The following is a 23,177-nucleotide window of genomic DNA, read 5'->3' as shown; positions in this document are numbered from 1 at the left end:
GTTGGTCAAAACGTTATCCCCAAGAGAGTAAGTCAGTATCAATTTGCTCCGCTATTTTTCTAGCTTTGATGAATGAATTTTTGAATTTCCATTTTTATCCAAGATTATAGTTGTTCCTGATAATAAGACTATTAATAAAATTCCAGCAGTCCCAGGAATATTAAAATTTCAAAAGGACAATCAAAAACTTTATGTAAGATCAAATGAAAGATGGAATGTGATTGCAGAAGAGAGAAAGGTAGTTATTATATTTGGGAGCCCTCTCTATAAGTCTATCATTTTTCACCGTTCCTATACAAGCTTTTCCTAATCATTCATCGTTTTATCTCAAATCGAGTAATATTTTTAAGCCAAAAGTTTCCGCTTCTTTTGTGCTTTTACTCTCCCTTTTAGGTCCTTTATTTTCTTTAGGATTCTATCATTATAGCTTGCTAACCAATCTTCAATTAGCAACCTCATCGTCATAGCAGTTGAAATTTGTTTGGGTAATTTATCATGTGATGGCGAGTACAATTCCGGATTAAAACTGTAGTATACGAAAATAGGTATCCCAGAAATTTTTCGTTCTCGTGGCGCTCGCGCGTGTACGCAAGTCTACACGGTCTATTATTATGTCAAGGTTGGCAAAGTTTTTTACTAAAATATACTACAACGTTTGGTAAGACCTGAATATCTTGCAAATTACAAAATTAATAAAAATAATAAAATAATTGCATCGGTTTAAACGCCGGTAAGGCATATTCATGTTATCTTGTACGTTTGCATGGTGCCATCAAAAAAGGTAATTTAGCTTGTAGGTACACTACGTAAGTATTTAATACTGCAAAGCTCTCTGTCCGTTACCCGGGCCTTCATCAATGCAATATCAATGAAGGCCCGGGTTAACGTACCGAAAGTTTCGAAGACAAAGGTTCCGTAAAATTATAATTAAATAGAATAATTGCGTCGTAAATCATTACATCGGGTTCATACAGTGCTAATTTATGCTTCTCTAGAAGCTTGTATTCAAACTCATGCAGCCTGTTGCGCCATTATTATAAATGCGGAATAAGACAAGACGATGTTTATACGATCAATCCTGATGGCCTGGGATCGTTCCGAGTCTATTGTGATATGAACAGTAAAAGGGAAGGCTAGACTGTGTTCCACAGAAGACAAGATGGAAGTCAAGATTTCTACCTTGGATGGTCAGACTATAAAGCAGGCTTTGGTAATCTTTACGGGGAGTTCTGGTTGAGCATTGATAAAATACATCGGTTGTCAAGATGTAGCGAAAATGTGTAATTAAGTATAAAGAAAGGAATTAATTCATAAAGTGTCCATGATTTATGGGTTGCTGTAAAGACTGCCCATATAGGATGAGTTTCTTTTGACCGCTCAAGATTACCACCTTAAGAAAAAGTATGCAACGCCGGTGTAAGGCTGTCATCAATTACAAGGCCAAAAGAGGGTCAACAAAATATTAATATTTCATATAGCTGGCCTTAGCATGTAATTTAGTGTATATTTATACTCGTATAGCTTATATATTGTTACAGGGACAGTTACGTTCATTTGAGAGCATTTTAACTTGTTTTGAGCAGTTGTTTTTGAACGCCAGTGTATATTATTAGGATGAATAATTTCTAAGGAAGCAACTTTGGATTTGGGGGCTTCAAGTCAGTCGAACTATAATATGATTATACGCGCCAGCTGTCGTTTTTCCGAAAATAGCTTCATCGACGGAGCAGGTGATGGAAAACGTACGTTCATAACGAATTGAACTTTCGAATTCGAGTTTTAAAGTTAATATCCCATGTTTCTATTATGCAAGTGATCTCGCACTACTGAGCGAGAACAAAGTATTTTGCAGAACTTGTTAGTTGTGATGCACCTTTTATGCAAATAAAGCATACTGCGTACCACGGTGCCTTTCCAACTTATCCACCGTTTAAGCTAAACGCCTTTCGAACAACCGGCCCTAGAAAAGCAATTATGGGCCTCCTAGCCACAATTAAAATGATTGCCCAGCAAATTTCCTGTTTACGCTATAACATTGGTGCATGATGAGCAGGTTCTTAACTAACTTTCTATGTCAGACTGTAAAATAAAGCAAAAACTTTCTGACGGTGCTTGAACTACTAATGAAAATGAGCCGGTTAAAATTAATTTACCTGCCATGCAAGGAGTGACATTTCAAACAGTATATATGAATACATCTTAATCTCCAATTCAATTTATTGCAAAACATTTGTGACAAAATAAATAACGTGCATTTTATTCATACACAATGCACAATTTCACATACATGTAACATTAGCTGTATGAAATACATTGAGTGAAAATTCATTTACATCATTATAGAAAGCCGTTATATTGGACATAATTGCGGGAACCACTGAGTATTTTCATAAAATACACAACAATAATAACTCCAAATAAATCATCATGATGACTAAATAAAGTTGAAACGTTGAATGAAAATGCTTACTTTATTCGGAGTTACTATTGTTGTGTATATTGGACATATTACTTTAAGTTTAAAAATCCAATTCCTTACCAGAAATAAGTAACACGATGCATAGCTGTTGCTTGTACTATTAGGTCCGCCATTCATAACATAATGCACCATTAACCTTCACTTTGAAATAGAGCGAAAAATAAAACCTATACATGCAGATCGCAATTGTTGTTAATGATGAATGATTTTCTAAGGTGTTCAGAGTCCATACAGTTGTGGCAAGTTTCAATTTAGGCAATAAATAAATAAATAAATAAATAACATCTTTATAGAAAAAAGAACGTTGTGGCAAATTTCTATACACTAGGTAAATGTAGCAAATAGCTATTGACCAACATTATTACAACTGCGCGTCGCAGTGTGCCAACAAAATTGATATACATGCTGAGGGCATGTAAACAGTAATATTTCAATAGCACTATATTTTCTTTTCCAATTTGATTTAGAACCAGAAATTGAAGAAAAACTGGGTGATCGTTTGTGTACTAATGTGCATTCATAAATGCAATGTTTCGCGCCAAGGAAACAAGTGAAAAAAAAACACAATTTCCCTCGGGAGCATACATTAAGTGCATAATATACTAATGTTTGTAAACTTTATTGATTTTACATGAACTCAATTGTATGTAAAGTTTCTTGCTCAAACATTGCTTCGTATACACTCAGACAGTTTCGCGTTCTTTTGTTCAACAGATGTTTTTTCTGTAAATATTAATTCTATAAGTGAGGTTCAAGGTTTATCTACAGTCTACACTGTGTGATTACTATAGTTATCGTCAATGTTCCAACTATATAATTACCTTATACATTGCGGTGAAAAAATACGTAACTTCAATCATAACTACAACTGAATACGGATTTCTTTATTCTGATATATATACAAATGAAACCCTTGACTCTAAGGCGTGCTTCATAAAACGTATTTCAATGTGCCGAATACATTAAGGACAATAAATAATGAGCTGGGATGAAATATTACATGATAAAGGATAAAAATTCGCCGCAACTACAGTTTTAAGACACTCCGGCATATAGCTGCATGTTAACAAACAAATATGCACTATAGTTGTTTTCATGATCAAATTATGTAATCATAGGATTGATGTTTCGTAGTCGCCAAGGAGATCGCTGTCGCTGCGTCTTATACATTAAATATGTTCTCCTATTGAAAATTAAACTATTTACATCGAAATATGTTCAATAAAGAGATAATTTTGTTTTCTCTTTTAAACTTTTCCACCGTTTCAACTAAACGCTATTCGAACAACCGGCCATAGAAAAACAATTATGGGTCTCCTAGCAACAATAAAGATTATTGCTCATCAAATTTCCTCTCTACGCTATAACATTGTCGCATGATGAGCAGGTTCCTAACTTTCTATGTTCGACTATGTAAATAAAGCAAATACTGACTTGACGGTGCTTGAACAACTAATGAAAATGAGCCGGCTAAAATTAATTTACCCGCCATGAAAAGAATGAAATTTCAAACAGTATATGAATACAATTTAATTTCCGATTCAATTTATTACCAAAAAAAAGTGACAAAATAAATAACGTGCATTTTATACAAACACAATGCACAATTTCGCATACATGTAACATTAGCTGTATGAAATACATTGAGTGAAAATTCATTTACATCATTATAGAAAGCCGTTATATTAGACAAATTACTTTAAGTTTAAAAATCCAATTCCTAACCAGAAATTAGTTACACGATTAGGTCCGTCATTCATAACATAGTGTTCCATTAACCTTCACTTTGAAATAGAGCGAAAAATAAAACCTATACATGCAAGTCGCAATTCTTGTTAATGATGAATGATTTTCTAAGGTGTTCAAAGTCAATACAGTTGTTGCAAGTTTCAATTTAGGCAACAAAACAAATAAATAAATAACATCTTTAAAGAAAAAACAACGTTGTGGCATAAGTGTACTAACAAAATTATTGCGATACATCGCACAAAATGTACATTGTGCATCAAGTGTCGCAGAAGATCGAGTTTTTGAAGCCACAAGGTATGTTTTTGAAGCCTCAACCCCCCCCCCCCCCTTCTTCCTGCTAATATTGTCACTTTTTGATCACATCGGTAACTTTCTATATACTAGGTAAATGTAGCAAATAGCTATTGGCCAACATTATTACCACTGCGTGTCGCAGTGTGCCAACAAAATTGATTTACATGCAGAGGGCATGTAAACAGTAATATTTCAATATCACTATAATTATTTTCTCTTCCAATTTGATTTAGAACCAGAAATTGAAGAAAAACTGGGTGATCGATTGTGTACTAATATGCATTCATAATGCGCCTTAACTTTAACTCTGAAATATATTGAATTACTTGAAAAAATAGTAAAATCGTCGCAATGGTGGTTAATTATTAATGATTTCGAAATTTTTGACAATGTATATGTTCGTAGCCTATACTTTGTGTAAAATAATATTTAATTAAAAAAGGTTTTACTATACGGTTCAGCCTTATAGTCCTAAAACACTCCTTACCCCCTCTATTATATATAATATTTTATACTCTATGATGTTCGACTGTAGTAGGTTAAATATATATTTTCCAAAGTTTAGTTTGCTGTGCTCATAAATTATATTACGCGACGCCACTTGACTTATACGTTTTCTATCACCTGCTCTGTCGACTGAGCGTCATTTCAGAGACTATACACGTCGAAGAGAGCACAGTTGGCGATCTCGTGCAATCATGTTTAAGATAATAACTCTAATTTCATTGATAGTTCAAATTGCATATATCATTTCACAGAACTGTTCTCCCATGATTTATATTACAATTAGAACAGGTGAGTCGTCATAGTTTTCCTCTTCTTCTAACAAAATCATTTTCGTTGTGTTTATATCGTTAATATTCGTATTTTACAATCGATTTTTAGGTGGTCTGTCTTTATCTCCAGATGAAATCATATCCAATCATACCATAATGCAAGGGATTGTCCCGATAGAATGTTACGAGCACTGTCAGAAAGAACCGGGATGTGTTGGATATAACTACAAAGACAAGATCAATGTTGTGAACTGTCAACTGACCAACATCAGTGAAAAGAGAGAACAAACTTCAATGATGGAAGAAGGAGAATGGACACTAATGCTCGATGATAAACTGGTATGTTTATGTCCTTCTTTTTGGTCCTCCCGCAGTGCCACAAAATTGTAATTGATTTAGCCTCACCTATTCTCGGCATTACCACCTTAAAATACACTAACCAAACTTGCTCTTGTTAGCTACCTCTGTATCTCAGTCCAGGTGATCTCGCGCTCATATTTCATCCATTAGCGCTCAAAAAGTTTGTGAAAATAGAAATCCATTATGCGATTATATCTTTAGTTATTCTTGATGGAACCATGCTAAATTTTTGTTATTATGTTTAGTTATAAGAACTATAGCTCTGATATAAATATGAAACCGAAAAAAAGTATATATCACGGGATATTATGTTGTTTCAACCGAGAAATGGATTTTTATATGACAACTATAGCCTAGTCCTTTTATCGCCATTTCAGATCGCCTGGGTGGCAAGAGCATTGCACCGGCATCGCATAAGCGTAGGTTCGATTCCTGCCGGAGGACCGATTGTTGAATAATTTTTCTCAACAGTTCCTGGCTTGAATTGAGTTGTGCATGATTCCACTCGAAATTGAGACCCTTTAAAAATATTTTCTTATTAGGAAAAGAGAAGAAATGACATTTTAAACTCAGGTATGCTTAAAACATAAATCTTTCTTCCAAACTACTTTTCTTTTATACCGCGACAGCCTATTTTTGTTTGCAGTGATAACATAACATTTAATGCTGAGGATTTTCCCAATATTAAATAGAATTTAACACTTTGCATGTGGTTGAAGCAATTATTTAACCGATCCTTACTCAATCCTGTAACTCTATAGTTCTATCCTAATATCTTCCCGTATTTTTAAAGCCATCGGCTGTGCCTATCTGTATAACAACGGGATAAGAAAAGATGGTGTTTATAAGATAAATCCTGATGGCCTGGGATCGTTCAAAGTCAGATGTGATATGAGCACAGATGGGGGTGGTTGGACCGTGTTCCAAAGAAGACAAGATGGAAGTCAAGATTTCTACCTTGGATGGTCAGACTATAAAGCAGGCTTTGGTGATCTTAACGGCGAGTTCTGGTTGGGCCTTGATAAAATACATCGTTTGTGGAAATCTGGCCAAAATGTTTTAAGAGTTGATTTGATGGATTTCAATGGCGCTGAACGTTACGCTAAATATGGAACGTTTAGTGTGGCTGATGAATCAGACAAATACAGATTGAATATTGGCAGTTATTCAGGTAAATCAAACCCTGGGATAGATTTTGACATTTTTATTTAATCGTACATAATAGCAGGTATGCAGCGATTACACGAATCACGCTAATTTCAACAAAAATATTTGTTTATATCAAGTCATTTAAGAACTATATATCACGCAGTTTATATAACGCATAGGAAAGTTTTAAACATCATATTTCATGGTTGTACGCTGGTTTTCACAGCTAATAACACCACCACTAGTTTTTGCATTGACCATATTAATTTTTATGCATTTTAATTTTTTTTGATAATTCGTTTAATTATTTTTGTGATCAAAAAACGAGCAGGTAATCAATTAAGCGATTCATACAAATTAATTATTTTGCATTCTCTCTCTGTGTTAACTTTTGGGGCACAATGCAAGATTATTACACATTTTGTCATTACGATTTGTTAAAGTTGAACTTTATATTTGTTAATGAAACGAAGGATAATTAAGAATGGCTTAAAAAGATTCTCAATTTCATATAAATATGTCTAGCAATTTGACAAAACGATTTGACCACTAAAAACAGGATGGTCAGAAAATTGACCGAGCGGTTGATAAAATTACAGACCTTCAAGATGATTATTTTAGAGCTCCTCCGATTAACAAATGAAGCAGGTTTTCATACGCGGTAATGAACGCAATCCAATCGATACCATGCAGATTAGCCGTTTAGAGATAGAGTAAACCAAACTGGTAAAATTGCAGGAAAGGCAGGCAAATTTTGGTTTGCCTCGTCGAATTGAACCTACGTCGATGCGATTTAACGGCAATGTCTTCACCGCTACTACCCTACTTTGCATTTCATCATGCAAAATTTAAAAAAATATTATTACCTTTTGGTTTAAACTTTTTTTCCATTGAGGAGTTTTATTGTATTTCTTAAAAGGTAACGCAGGTGGTTCTCTTGATTATCACAATCAAATGCAGTTCACTACCAAGGATAGCGACAATGATGCTGGAGGTTATGAGAATTGTGCTACGAGATGGAAAGGTGCTTGGTGGTACAAGAGCTGTCATCATTCCAACCTCAATGGCCAGTACCTGGGTGCAGGTCAGAGTGGTGGCAGCGGAATAAGATGGAGCAGATGGCACTATTATTCTATGAAAAAGACAGAGATGAAAATTCGTCCAAACCAGTTCTAAGAAAAGGACCGGCTTTAGCAAGGACATAAACATATGCCAAGAACATCGAGTGTGTTGATTTTTTTTTATTGTAACAGGATCATGGATAAAAATCAATTTTTGATTCTTTACTATCATTCTAATCGCAAAAAATACTCTATTGGTATAATAACGGTATAATAACAGACCAAAGTCAGTGATGGTTACTAGGGATGCAAAAATTCAAACCTGTTTACATTAACTCGGTTATCCGATATTCAAAGAATTGTAAAATAACTTTGAGCAAGTAGTCTTTATAAAACCAAGTTGCAAGAATATCGTAACGTTTAGGGATGTTTAAAACGACTGCCAGAGATAATATTTTTTACTTATTTCAATGCCTCAAAGTCATTTCACGCCCATGGTTTGATCTCGAGTATCCGGGATCATAAAACCCTAACCAAATGAATACGTTTGAAACTTTTGACTAAAATGAAGTTTTGTAGTACCTGACCAATCAAAAGATGTGATTGAAAAACAACTCGGAGGTCTTCCTTCTCCCAGTCAAAAATGTTAACAGGCATCTACGAAATCTAAGGGGCTGCTTACATAAGCTCGGTTAACCGAGATTCAAAGAAATTACTATCGAAAAAGGTAAAATTTTGTAGTTGTGACGGTAGAGATTTTTAATGTCTGAGCCCTGAATAAATATATTTACTAGAAATACATGCATGCAGCAACCCCTCGCCATTTCAAACGAAGCAAAATATTTCCTGAGCTAGCCAGTCCTAACCTTCAATATTATGAAATGTCCTAAATGTAAAGCCGATAGCTGATGTTTCAAATATTTCGGAAACAAACACAGTCGTAAAGACTAAAGGTGAAGTGAAATCACCCATTTTCCTGCTGCTTTCCGTTGCATTAAGTTATAGACTTTCACAGTTTAAGTGAGATTTAATACTTCATTATAGCTAAACCTTCAAAATATCAAAAAAGCCCAAGTAATATAAATAACCAAGCAGTGAACGTCGAATGTTGTTTTCTAGTCGATTATTAAATTCATGCAGGACTCTTTTGGAAGTTAAAACGATGATGTAAAGCCTTAAATAGTCGGTCTTGTCTTCGCAAAACCGAGCAAAACGACATACTGTACCAAGGTCATAAAATGTATTCGTACAGCAAACACGAAATAAACCTCGAAATAAACAAAATACACACCTACCATTTCAAGGATTATAATCGAGTTGTTCCATTTCACCGCTAATTCCTCCAGTTCTGATATTTTAAACTCTTTCCAGTGTTTTATCTGTTATTTGATTCCACATTTCATATTTTGTTTTCGAAACATTTTTTAAAAAATAGTTTGCAAAATGACAGTTAAATTGCTGACGTTTTTCACTGAAACACAAACGTTTCGTCTTAGCCAATCAGGAAGTTGCTGATTACCAGTCTACACTCGTTCGTATTTCGCGCATGCGCACAAGTACCATAACCATTGAACGTCCATGACATTTGGGCAACTTTGGATTCCGCTATGTTCTCCCGGGTCCCGGGTGTAATTCCTAATCTCCGGGCGGAATTAGTACCCTCGCACGGTGCTCCGCACCGGCTCGGGGAATATTCATTTTTTGTAAACTTACGTTTTGATTGATCGATTTGTGTACCACGCTAGGGTATAGCATTGCGTCAATCTTTGTGTACAAACTACGCTCTTCGAGCTCGGTCTGTTTAAAAAAACCTCAAAGCGATGTTTCTCGGTAAAGACCTAGCGCTCGGTTAATAAGAAGTTATTCATATAAATCATACGATCTTATTCAGCGTTTTCGACGTCAGGCTCATTGGCAGTGCTTGTTAGAAAAAGAGAAAATGCAGTATACTTGCTCTTATCAACAACTGCACTTCAAGAATTTAATATTTTCACTATGCAGAATTCTCGTATTGATGCATTTGATACTATATCATGCAATGGGTGATTTAATATTTAGCCCGCGCCTAAAATGACAGCCATTTTAATACAAGCCTGCGATTCCACATAGGAATTAGGAAAGCGGTATACTCCATGAATGTAGGCCGTTTTTGTGACATCGCTGGGCATTTTAAGACACTGGTCTTGACGGACTACGACTAGTGTAAAACGTTTGCCCAATAAATAAACGTTTGTCGAGCTTACGTGAAGTTTTAGACAACACGAACGGCATGAGCAATGTCAAAAGACTGGGTCAAGGATTGTGATCGGTGAAAAACAAAAACTTTACTTCCGGTCAACGTACGTGCTGTCAAAAACGTTACTTACTTGAGTTCATTAATGCTTTATCAGATTTATTATGATAATAGAGAGGTTAAGATATCCGTAAAAGAGAGAAACACTGATGGAAATTCATTGAACAAAATCAGGCTATCCGTACCCGTACACCGGAACCGGGGTATCTTAACCTCTCTATTTATTAACATCATAATTACCAAAAGCTAATGCATAGAAGTACCGATTATCCATTCAAGACGACGTTTTACTCAGTCAATGGGGGAATTTAGCATGAGGACGTGAACGTCAAAGAGGACGTGAAAATGGCGAATAAATGGCGTGATGCGTCTATATATGGACATGCCACACCATTTATTCGCCATTTTCACGTCCTCTTTTACGTTCGCGTCCTCATGCTAAATCTGCCTAATATATTAAACTGAGAGGGGTTTAAAACGGCGCTTTCTAACTTGGAAAGTTATTTGATGATGTGCATAGTTCATAAACAAGCACGATAATTGTGTTTTTCCAATGGTCGACATGTCATGTATAACAGGGTTCGCCAGTGGATTGTGCTTATATGCGTCTAAAATGCTAGTAAAGCCCATCGCATACGAGAGCTATCAGCTGAGCTAACGACCTCGCGAGGCAGTTAGCTCAGCTTGTCCGCACACGAGAGAACCTTGCCTCTCGAGACGAATTCCTCAAGAAAACTATCCGCACACGAGAGAAACTTGCTGAGCTAACAGACTCGTGAGGTATTTATTTAGCTCAGTTGATAGCTCTCGTGTTCGGCGGGCTTAAGAGCTTGCCTGATTGCTATCAGCCAGCGCTGTTCGAAAATTAACGCACACGTATTGCGCAAGATTTGACAGCGCTTAAACACGTAAGAAATCATTTTGAGAAATTTTTTGAGAAACGTCATAGGCAGCACTCCCAATAACAATCAGTCAAATCCCTCACGGAAAAAAGGTTTTTTTGTCCTTTTCAACCTAGTCAAAATAACTTTTGGCTTCGCTTTTGAGAAACTAAACTATTTTTATTATATATATTTTACAAACAACTATACGCTTTAATTACTCAAATAAATATTTATGAGTTACGACCACTTTAACGCAAGAGAAAAATAATATATTAGCTTCGTTTTTTATATTATTGAAAGTGTAGGGGTACGTGGTGTAGTGGGACTATTATGTGGACTACAGAGAAAGGTGTGTGAGAAGGAGGGTTTAAGATCAAAATGGTTTGTCCCATATTTTTGCTTTAGATATTTTTATGTACGTTACAACAGGTATACGGTTTAAACGCGCCGCACACGAGAGCTATTAGCTGACGACCTCGTGAAATCATGTTTAAAAAAATGACCTTGATCTTACTGATAATCAAAATTGCACGTATCTCTTCACAGAAATGTTCTTCGGCGATTTTCATTACTATTAGAAAAGGTACTACCTCGGTTGCTTTTTCTTAGTTAAAAAAAATCGGGTTCGTAGTGGTCGAGAACTTTTTCCTTTGAAAATTTCTTTCTCTAACAATTTTCGCTACTTTTAGGAGGTCCCTCTTTACCTCAAGAAGAAATCATATCAAATCATACCGTCAACTTAAGAACTCTACCGAAAGAATGTTACGAGCTCTGCCAAAAGGAATGGAAATGTGTTGGATTCAACTACAGAGACAAGATCAATGTTGTGAACTGTCAACTGACTAACATCACTGGAAAGGGAAATCACGTTGAAACAACGGAAGAAGGGGAATGGATACTAATGCACGATAATAAAACGGTATGTAAAATATATTTTAGATTTGCAAAATTACTATTTGTTTATAAAGAGTTTATGTGCATTTCCAAAGGCTGTTCGCACAAATCCTATTTTGTTGGATCCAATTCCCTTTCTGATGGATGTTTTTATAGCCGGTTAATTTTCTTGTATGTGAGCAGGAAATGCACTGAAGCTAACGCAGTTCTGCTTTATCAGTTACCCACTATATTGCATACGTCAGAGGTTAATTGGATAAAACAAAATTGGATCGTGTGAAGAGACGCTAAAATAATTCTCTTTCAGGAAAGAAACGAGGACGAAAAGAGCAAAAATGACACTTCAGGTATTCTCAAGGAAGGACAATTGCAGTAAAACTTTCTCTCACTTCCTCCCCTTAGTCTCTTACGCACGCATTATCATACGTTATTATTTATTTAAATAGTTATTCACAGCTTTTTAATCCCTAACAGCCAATGTGTGGAACAGTCATGTCTAACGAACGACGTCATAGCGTCAAATAAGCGCTGGAACAGTCAAAAATAATACTCTCAATTCCCAACAACGTCAGTTTTCAAGGGGATATCTTACATCGATCTTATTCTTTGATATTTTACCATTATTTAGCCAGAAGCTGCGCCCATCTGTACGGATTAGGAGAGAGGAAAGATGGTGTTTATACCATCAATCCTGACAACCAGGGATCGTTCCAAGTCAGATGTGATATGAACACAGACGGGGGTGGCTGGACCGTATTTCAAAGAAGACAAGATGGAAATCAAAAATTCTACCTTGGATGGTCAGACTATAAAGCAGGCTTTGGTGATCTTAACGCAGAGTTCTGGTTGGGCCTTGATAAAATACATCGTTTGTGGAAATCTGGCCAAAATGTTTTAAGAGTTTTAACGGCAATGTCTTCACCGCTACTACCCTACTTTGCATTTCATCATGCAAGATTTAAAAAAAAAGATATTACCTTTTGGTTTAAACTTTTTTTCCATTGAAGAGTTTTATTGTATTTCATAAAAGGAACCGCAGGTGATTCCTTTTATGATCACAATCAAATGCAGTTCACTACCAAGGATAGCGACAATGATGCTCGAAGTTATGAGAATTGTGCTAGGAGATACAAAGGTGCTTGGTGGTACAACAGCTGTTATATTTCTAACCTCAATGGCCTGTACCTGGGTGCAGGTCAGAATGATTTCAGCGGAATAAAATGGATCAGGTGGCACTATCATTCTATGAAAAAGACAGAGATGAAAATTCGTCCAAACCTGTTCTAAGAAGGGACATAAACATATTTACTGCCAAGAATATACAGTGGGTTGATTTTTTTAATTGTAAACAGAATAATGCATGCAAATCAATTTGTGACTCTAGTTGCAAAAAATACTCTATTGATATAATAACCGTATAATAACAGACCTAAGTCAGTAATAATTATTAGGATGAAAAAATTGAGAATTGTTTCCATTATTACTCGGTTATCCGATATTCAAAGAATTGTAAAATAAATTTGATGTATTAAAAGTAGTTTTTATCGAAGACATAAGCTGAACCAAATGAATAGTCTTCAAATTTAAAATTCAATGTTTTAATTATGCAATATTCTCGTATTGACGCATTTGATATTATCATGCACTGAGTGATTTGATATTTAGCCCGCTCCTTAAATGGCAGCCATTTTAAAATAAGCCTGCGATTCCACATAGGAATTAGGAAAGCGGTATACTCCATGAATGTAGCCCGTTTTTGTGACATCGCTGGGCATTTTAAGACACTGGTCCTCACGGATTACGACTAGTGTAAAACGTTTGCTAATAAATAAACGTTTGTCGAGCTTACATGAAGTTTTGGACAACACGAACGGCATGAGCAATGTCAAAAGACTGGGTCAAGGATTGTGATTGGTGAAAAACAAAAACTTTACTTCCGGTCAACGTACGTGTTTTCAAAAACTTTACTTGCTTGAGTTCATTAATGTTTTATTATATTTATTATGATAATTATTAACATCATAATTACCAAAAAGCTAATGCGTAGAAGTACAGATTATCCATTCAGAACGACGTTTTACTCAACGTCTAATTAAACTAAAAGGGATTTAAAACCCAGCACACGAGAGAAACTTGCTGAGCTAACAGACTCGCGAGGTATTTATTTAGCTCAGTTGATAGCTCTCATGTGCGGCGGGCTTGTACCACCAAGCTCCCCTCCATGTCTCAACACAATCACCACTCCAAACGTCATTGTCACTTTCCTTGGTTGAGAACTGCATTTGATTATGGATAGTAAGAGTGTCACCTGCGTCACCTTTTAAGAATATATAATAAAACACCTCAATGAAAAACAGTAAAAAATGGCTAAGTTTTTTTCAGTTCGCCATTTAATTCTGATATATGACGATGATTATGTATGCTTATAAATAGTGTAAATTTTTAGTTTTTAAAACATTCATTACCCACATAATTTACACTGAGAATCTATAGATCTTACTTTACTTGAATAACTGCCAATATTCAATCTGTATTTGTCTCATTCATCAGCCACACTAAATGTTCCATATTTAGCGTAACGTTTAGCGCCCTTGAAATCCATCAAATCAACTGTTAAAAAATTTTGGCCAGATTTCCACAAACGATGTATTTTATCAAGACCCAGCCGGAACTCGCCGTTAAGATCACCAAAGCCTGCTTTATAGTCTGACCATCCAAGGTAGAAATCTTGACTTCCCTCTTCTCGTCTTTGAAACACGGTCCCGCTTCCACCGTCGATGCTCATTTTTCATCTGACTTGGAACGATGAAAACTGACGTTGGCAATTGAAACTATTTGACTGTTCCAGTCTTTAGAGAGAGTTAAATTTGCATGTATATGAATAGAAAATTCTTAGGCACACTGAGCAGCAGTGTACTTCAGCATATTCTATAAACATAACGAAGGAACCAGTAGAAAATCGTAAGATAGTGGGAATAGAAAGAACTTCTAAGTTACTATATAACTGTTTTTATTGCTGAAAAAATCACCAAATTTTCAACACTATCCAACCCAATGCATTTATAGCTTCAATCGTTGATTTCATTTAACGTGCGTGTACGAATGTAGAAAGAACGCGGCAGCGGAAAGCAGCGCTTATTTGACGCTATCACGTCGTTCGTTAGACATGACGGTTCCACACATGCATGGGCTGTTAGGGATTAAAAGGCTGTGAATTAGTTTTAAATAAATAATAACGTATGATAATGCGTGTGTAAGAGGCTAAGGGGAGGAAGTTTACTTCAATTGTCCTTCCTTCCAACATCCATCAGAAGGGAATATGATCCAACAAAATTCGATTTGTGTGAAGAGACCTTTGGAAATGCAACAAGGTCGTCAACTGTGCTTACTTTGACAAGCAGTCGCTGAAATGACGCTTACATGCAATCAACAAAGCAGGTTATAAGTCAGCAGATCTGGGCGTAATTATGTTAGTTATGAATATATTTATACTCTATTCATTGCAATGAGCTAGCGCATATGTGCAGTAATAATTTCTTGTTTGATGTCTTGCGCGGAAAAGAAAAAAAAGACAAAATCACGCACGAGTAGCAGGAGAAGGCCGCAACATTTTTGTCTTCTGAACAATGGAGCGTTCGCTCTGCATTACTGCAGTACACATGACGTGCGGAAAATTTCATTCTGTTACTTTAATATATCAATGACTAGACGTTGAACATTTTATCATTTTTATTGCGATGTCATACTCTTGTTGAATAATGCACTTATCGACTAATGCACTTAACGACTAATGCACAACCTCAATGGCCTGTACCTAGATGCGGGTCTGATGCATGACACTGGGATAGTATGGAGTTATTGGCACGATTATTCACTGAAAAAGACGGAGATGAAAATTCGTCCGAACCAGTTTTAAGATTAAAGCCAGCTTTAGGAGAGATAAACATATTGGCTTCCAAGAACGTTACGTTTGTAGGGTTTTTGAATCGTAAACAGAATAATGCATGAAAACCCGGTATAATAACTTATTTAGTGATAGTTAACGAGAACACCATAATTATATTATAGATATATATCAATTCTTTAAAACTGTTGATTAAAACCATAGTTTGAACAATCATAAGAAGTGTTCAGCACTACAAGAGCTAGTGATGGTGGACAACTGTGTGGTAATGCACTCGCAGTACAACAGCTTTACTTATAAGTATTAACGCTATTTTGAGATTGAGAAAAAATAGACAATTTAAACTGAAATCCTAACTGATAACTGATTGTACTGGTACTAAAAAGTTTGTGTGTGTTTCCAGGGTAACGAAGGAGCGCAGAACTAGCTTGCCTGCAATTTCGCCAATTTCGCCATGCCAGCTGCATGTCGAGTTTTTTACATTTGAACAATTAAATAGTTAACTTACATCTCCCCGTGCAAAAATATATTACTTTTTGCTTTAAATTTCTCCAATGAGGAGTTCATTGTATTTCTTATAAGGTGACGCAGCTGATTCTCTTACTTTCCTCAATCAAACGGAGTTCGCTGCCAAGGGTAGGACAATGATGTTTATGGAGCCAATTGTGCAACATATTGTAAAGGAGCTTGGTGGTACAACAACTGTCATCATTCCAACCTCAGACCTGTACCTGAAATGGCACAGGTGGCACCCTAGCATCCTTTATTCAATGAAAAGGACAGAGATGAAAATTCGTCCTAACCAGTTTAAAGAAAAGGACTAGCTTTAGCAGGGACATACGCATATTCACTGGCAAAAACATCAAATTTGTTGATTGCTTTAATTGTTAACAGAATAATGCGTGCAAATCAATTTGTGATTGTTTACAACTATCATTCTAGTCGGTCGTAATAATTAAGGGCTGTTTTCATCTGAGTCCGGTTATCCAAGATTCAAGGGACAATTTTTGAATTTTTAAGTCTTTATGAAACCTAAAAAGCACATGTTATGCGATTGTTCGGGTGACAACACGACTGCCAGGATCATTTTGTACCCCCCCCCTTTCAACACTTCAAAATCATTTCACGCTTCGTTAAATCTCGGCTAAACGGGATCATGTAAAAAGCCCCAAACTAAAAGGTATATTACACGTTAGAAACTGCTGATTGGAATGGTTTCTGAACCATCAGACGAGGTCAGAATGGCAAGCATGACTGCGACTTCCTTATTTTTACGTGGCCCCGGCCGCAATTGACATCTGGTGATTACTATGCGGTTGCTTTCTTTCCAAGAAAGTAAAGTTTAATTTTTACCTCCACTCTTCAATTGATTTTACAGCCAGTTGCGAAAAAAATGCCTATGGTTTGTCTTCCTTTCCAATATAAATCTAACGAAATAGTTGGAGGTCATGATCAGTCTAACAGTTTCAATCCATAAGTATTTTGCAAATAGTACGACCCCGTTTTTGGCATCTTACAACGTATAATTCACGAACGAACGAAGCTCGCCTGAAAATCACTTTGTGGAGATTTGTTCCTCTACTAATAATTAACAAATCTACATCAGAAAATCACATTTTACACAATTTTTACTCAGTGCATATTCACTGAGACTGAGGCGAATCATTATTTCAGCATAATTATAAAGGTCATCGCAAGGTGATCCAGTGCCACAAAATTACAATTAATGAAAAATTGAAGGGAAACAAGACTTAGTCTTCCTAATCGATTCTGGATATTTTTTCTCTGAGAATATCTAATAAACGCGAGAATAATGTTATTCATTGAACCTAGAAAGAAAAATACGAGGTAAAAAACGAAAGAGGCCTAGCCACAGATTAACAACCAGATGTCTCTCTTTTGACTAAAAAACGTGAGCAATTCTTACTGCGCATCGCCTGCTGCGCATGTTTAGCAAGTAACTAGAGCCTTCCATTTCGGCATTTCGCTTATTTCAAAATGGATTTACAAAAGATTAATGATGTTATCAGCACTGAAACACCTCATATCAATTAAATTTATTTATATTCATCACTCAATTTCACCACACGACGTCTAACAGCCATCCTATTGTCTAAAATGAAATTACGTGAAACTTTATATCGAGAGTCAGCGATCGGAGATGTACGTTTCCAAAACAATTACATCAAGGATCAATTTGACTCTTTAGAAGATTTCTGATTACTCAGTGGCACAAGTCATAGTTATAACACACAGTTTTAACACCGCTTTCATTCAAGAGGCTTATCTTGGACGTTCTCATTGTTCCATTTGATATCAGCGATCAGGTAAAATTATTTCATTGCTTTGATGTTAGTAAAATATAACATGGAAAAGAGTAGAAAACTGCTAGTGCTGCACTACATGCTGGGAGTTAGACAACAAAGAACAACAGCATTTGTACTTCAATAACGCAGTAGATTTGCTTTAGACCGTCCCTGCTTCATTCAGATACCAGGGATTCATAGAAAATCTCAACTGTATCATCATGAGGAGTCGAAACACGTCATTACTATAGATGTCGTTCGCGCCTACTCATGTATAATGATATTTCGGGTTGGAACGTAACTATATTAGGTTCTGAAATCCCACAATCCCGACCATGCAACATGGATTACCTCATGCTGCAACATCTTCTTTAAGGGTCTTTAAATTGCTGCTCTCGTATATCTCAAAAGGCTAAAATCTATCATGCATGTAGATGTGTTATAAAATTTAGTGGAAACAAAAGACGGTCATGTCACGACCATAAATTATGTTATGAAAACTATGGCTGTATTCCTGATGACCTAATCTCATTAAAATAAATATTGGACATATAATCAAAGAATAGCGAGAGATATGCATGTCACTTAAGAATATAGAAGGATGATCATCGATACGAACAGCAGCTTTTAAAATTTCAGCACTGCAGGCTACTCATAAAACATACGATAGCATGCAATTAGTAAACGTCGGATGAAATTGTACCAAGCTATTAGTTCAAACCATTAATAAATATTTACTGCATGTAATGTGTGAAAACGATTAAAACTAAGAAAATTGCATATTTTTGGCACATTCTAATGGAATGTGTGAGACGTAAAATGATATGTCTGAAAAGGAATTAAGATCTTTGAACAGTTGTTTATTTATATAACCTTGCCCGGTTTAAGATTCACGATCGACATGTAATGTGTAAGTCATATCAGGTTGTAATCGTGGACCGGCTTAAAATTTCAGGCCTAAAAATTTGACGACAATCGCTTCAGTGAAGTCTCGTGACAGTTTGTTTCGGAAATGCCATAAAAATTCAACAGTGCTTTTAAATTATTGCAATAACATGTGTCCCATACATTGTGTTTGTATCCATTTAAATTATACTAGGGCAGTAGGCCTGTATAAACAAAGTCCCGCGTCCATACGATGCCAGAAGAATTTGAAAACGCAAGAATATTTTTTCGATCACCCGTACCGTCAACACGTATCCGGCGTTATCGACCACTGAAAAGGGAAGAATCTAAAAACGCTCTCAAGAGTAAAGGAAGTTAAAAGCGACGGCTGAGTGGATACGTGTGGACGGCTTTGCCGGATAAATAGGGACTTTACGATTCACGACGCGGCCATGCAGCTTGACGACGTGCTTGGAAAAGACACATCACACGCGAGACCATAGGTATGCATAAATTGTGGTCCCACGACAGTGTTGTCATTCTCACGACGCGCCTTAAAATCAGGCATTTTCACAGCCTCTCCAGGACATGAAAGCAACGGTTTCATAGCTTGTAGGAAGCTGCGATAACAGCTAGACATCGGAGGTTCTTAGCACAATTGAGACGTTTGTATGAATATTTAAAAGTCCTGGCAGCATAATAATTTCTCGTAGCTAATTTCTAGCAAAATAATTGACAAGCGTCGTCGAGCTAACCGCGTCGTAGATCGTAAACTCCCAAATTTGAAAACGATGACTTCACGTATCAAAAAGCTTCCATATTAACCAGGCTTGTTTCAAGTCTTAGTGGCTTTTGCTCAAGTTTACATTGCTCACATTAGTGTCAAATGAGTCTAACTTCTTTAGCTCAGTTATTTTCATCGTGAGTGAAATCTTCGGCAATCCTTTTAGAATTAGCGGAGAATTATGCCCAAATTGTCGGAGTATGGTTACACACATTTTTTATACACGACATGAATTTAATTAATAGATACTCGACAACAATAATATTTAGGAGCGAATTGAAGTTAATGAATTCACGGCAACCAGGTATATAATCGGTTATTGCGACTCTGGTTTTATTAAATGAAAGTAATTAATCAGATCACCCCTGATGAAGACACTAGACCGGAGTGTCGAAACGTTGGGTCGTGAAAGTTAATCTTTGTGTGGTGATCACTATCATTTAAAAAAACCAGGGTCGCAATAATTACGATGGAATATTTAGGAGTTCAAGCTTGTTGTGTGTCGAAACAAAGTTCTCATTCTTGTTTTTTTCTTCGGTTTTGGTAGATGTTTGTTTTTAATTTAATATCCCAGATGTGACACGCAGGTGGAAAACATGAAGGTGTCTTCCGAGATCAAATAACCTATTTTAACGAAGAAATATTTTTGCGTTTTTAAATTCTACTGGATCGTGCAGACGTAGCCAAAGGCGCTGCGTAATATAAAATGTGCTTAGTTTGACTAATGGTCGTGTTTCTTGGTTGAGAAGGGGCGTCGTGGGTGAAGTGACAAATAAAACGCTTTCGTCTTTTTATTTTTGATATAAGGAACACTATCCTGCTAAATTTTTAGCTTTAAGTCTTCTATTTAAGTCACGTTTGATAAGTTCGCCGGAATCTTGCATTGCGAGAACGAAATACATTATTTTCAATAACCGATAGTGTGCGCCATAGAAAGTATCAATCTTCTTCTGCGCATACATTCTACACTTCTTTTGCACGCAATTACGTCCATTACGCAATTAATGGTCCTCCTAATAGGATATTATTAGGACATTATAAGGACATTATAATCAGCATTATATAATTAGGACAGGGCATTATTAGGACATATTATTAGCATTTTATTAGCATAATATACATTATACTCTAAATACATCAATATATTCCTTAGTGGGAAAAACATGCGTGTGAAACATGTGCATGTTTATACCTAATATAACTCTAAAACCAGACCACGATTAAACCTTACGATATATAGACTTCAGCTAAGACTACTTTCCCTCACCTGAAAGACGCTTTCAAGATAAAAAATATCATCTCGCGAGAAAAATATCGTGCGTGATCGTGAAAAACCAGTTTTGGAACTTTTTTGAAAACCTATTCCTGACTAAGATCATATATTCTACTAACGGTTATCATCATCTATGAATTTTCAACAGTCAATTTTAATAATTTATCGCGTTTTAACCATCTAAGAAGACAAAAGATAGATATATGCTCATGCGCGAAGTGAGTATGATTAGCGAGTGATAAGTATACCGTCTCTCTTAAAATGGGAGAATTTATTGAAATCTATAATTGCCCTGATGAAGGCCCGGGTTAATGGACCGAAAGCTTTGCAGCATTAAACATTTACGTGGTGTACCTACAAGCTAATTTAGAGTATAGTTCAATGTTTTTTATTATTATTATTATTTTATTTTTTAAACATATTTATGCACGGTAGCCTTTCAGTGACCTGTTTTTCAAAGGGCCGTGCTCCACACGCATGCAATAAAAATCTAAAAATATTTCAAAATCATGCAAATCCTAAGCTTAATATATATATTCATGCATTATATACAAAGTGACGATTGCCAAAATGCTACAATATGTCTCCGCTACAAATAAATTTAGCACGGTTGTTCGGAGTTTTTATTTTCGTGTCTTTGACTTAATTGTTTGAATGAATTCAATGAAAGAGACTCATAATTGTCAAGAATTTCACGAGGATGTCACCATACCAAATTACAAGAATATTCACTGCTGTTATTATAAAGAGTATGTGTACACATGTTGTGTTAAATATTTGGGCCCAAATATTGAGATTATTATTCGTAGCATTTCGGCCAATCACCCGGTCATTCTCGTTCCCAGGGCCGGGCTCCGTGTGCGGAGAGTAACGGGAGTCCAGGGTGGCCAGATTTTGGCAGTTTTATGCTAGATTCGTGATTCGGTCGGATGTATATAAATCAGACCCACTTGATTTTAATAATTACAAAATTTATTCCAGGAGGGGGCAACCTAACATGATATGAGCAGTCAGTTTGCTAATAAAATATTCATATATGGTCACACTGCTTGGGACGAGGATGTCTCCTGGTCTAACTTAATTTTGTCCAGGTCAGCAGTCAATTACTTCAAGAATTTCAAGCAAACAACCGAAAAATAGTGGGTTAAATAAATGATTATACAAATATAGTTAATTGCTTTGTTTAGAATTATTTCTAAACGCATGCAGTAAGCTGTAGTTTAAAAATAACTTCAAGCTACAAAAACATTCAATCACACTTCGATGATTTCAAGCAACAAAATATGATCACAGTATAAGTGACTCACTTTAAACTTATGTTCCTACCGTCATTGAACACAAGTCTGTGTCCAAATTTACAAATTCTCCAAATTTAACGCCAAAGGATTGTTCGCACACACGACTGCTTTGATGGCACGCTTTGAAGATCTCGAAATCTCCTCTTCTGCTGCTAAAAGCCACCCTTAACTCACACGATGGCGAACGAATACTAAATCTAGTCCGAACAACAACGGCTCTATTTCCTTCCTTTGTCATTCACGCGAATTCGCTTGATTGAAAACCCTAAATCCCTACTCACAGCTTCAATAATATGAATATCTTCTAATGTGTGTGTGATAAGCTATTTCAAATCCTCGTTAGTGTTTTAGGCCTAGGTTATACGTCGCTTTTTGGTCGCGTCGAATGCAATTCAAACAATAGATAATGAGATGGCAATGAAGCTTAATCAATCAGGTGAACCATCTCATTATCTATTGTTTGAATTGCATTCGACGCGACGAAAATGCGACATACAGGGTGTATCAAAAAACAGGAGACTTTTAGAAATCAAGCTATTGTTAAAATTTGAATGCTTTTTCAATTGCATTTGCACATATGCTGAACCGTAGTGCGTTAAATATTGATGGCATGCATGCATACATTAGAAAATGAATTGACGTTTGTACACAAGATTGTCTGCTCCTGGGAATTTGAAAATAACTTTAATAGCATAAGGAAAAATAGGGACCCAAAAATATTCAAATGACGAAGCACACTACCAGAACAAAAATGGTTCAACTGACTTCGGAGCAAAGAGTTTTTGTAG

The 23,177-nt window shown here is 36.0% G+C and overlaps 3 protein-coding genes across 4 annotated transcripts in view; all 3 read left to right on the top strand.

Moving 5' to 3' along the window:
- Positions 1 to 23,177, top strand: part of LOC114515850 — a 39,327-nt gene that overhangs the window by 2,897 nt on the left and 13,253 nt on the right. The gene's annotated exons all lie outside the window — the stretch shown is intronic.
- The window catches only part of LOC114516308, a 47,297-nt gene that overhangs the window by 15,186 nt on the left and 8,934 nt on the right, over positions 1 to 23,177 (top strand). Inside the window, exon 1 of one of the 2 annotated variants that reach the window (XM_028535741.1) lies at positions 18,002 to 18,170. The exons of the other annotated variant lie outside the window; for it this stretch is intronic. The gene's annotated coding sequence lies outside the window, so the exon portion shown is untranslated. Of the gene's footprint in view, positions 1 to 18,001; positions 18,171 to 23,177 lie in introns of those variants that run through there. 2 annotated transcript variants of the gene reach the window in all.
- Positions 5,278 to 8,504, top strand: LOC114516321 (ryncolin-1-like). The gene is made up of 5 exons (XM_028535761.1): positions 5,278 to 5,317; positions 5,408 to 5,637; positions 6,201 to 6,231; positions 6,452 to 6,829; positions 7,727 to 8,504. Exons 1-5 carry the CDS (start codon positions 5,293 to 5,295, stop codon positions 7,981 to 7,983), a joined length of 921 nt encoding a protein of 306 aa, XP_028391562.1. The 5' UTR covers positions 5,278 to 5,292; the 3' UTR covers positions 7,984 to 8,504.

The sequence above is a fragment of the Dendronephthya gigantea genome, unplaced genomic scaffold (genome assembly GCF_004324835.1).
Source record: "Dendronephthya gigantea isolate DGI-Jeju-01 unplaced genomic scaffold, DenGig_1.0 000005F, whole genome shotgun sequence".
Taxonomy (NCBI): domain Eukaryota; kingdom Metazoa; phylum Cnidaria; class Anthozoa; order Malacalcyonacea; family Nephtheidae; genus Dendronephthya; species Dendronephthya gigantea.
Note: the sequence above shows the minus strand (reverse complement) of the source record. Positions and strands in the feature narration are given on the sequence as shown.

Excerpts from the sequence above, each read along its gene's own strand:
- LOC114516321 (XM_028535761.1), top strand. The coding sequence starts at position 5,293 with ATGATTTATATTACAATTAGAACAG. Across the intron at positions 5,318-5,407 it reads TTATATTACAATTAGAACAG|GTGGTCTGTCTTTATCTCCA; the intron begins GTGAGTCGTCAT and ends ATCGATTTTTAG. Across the intron at positions 6,830-7,726 it reads GAATATTGGCAGTTATTCAG|GTAACGCAGGTGGTTCTCTT; the intron begins GTAAATCAAACC and ends ATTTCTTAAAAG.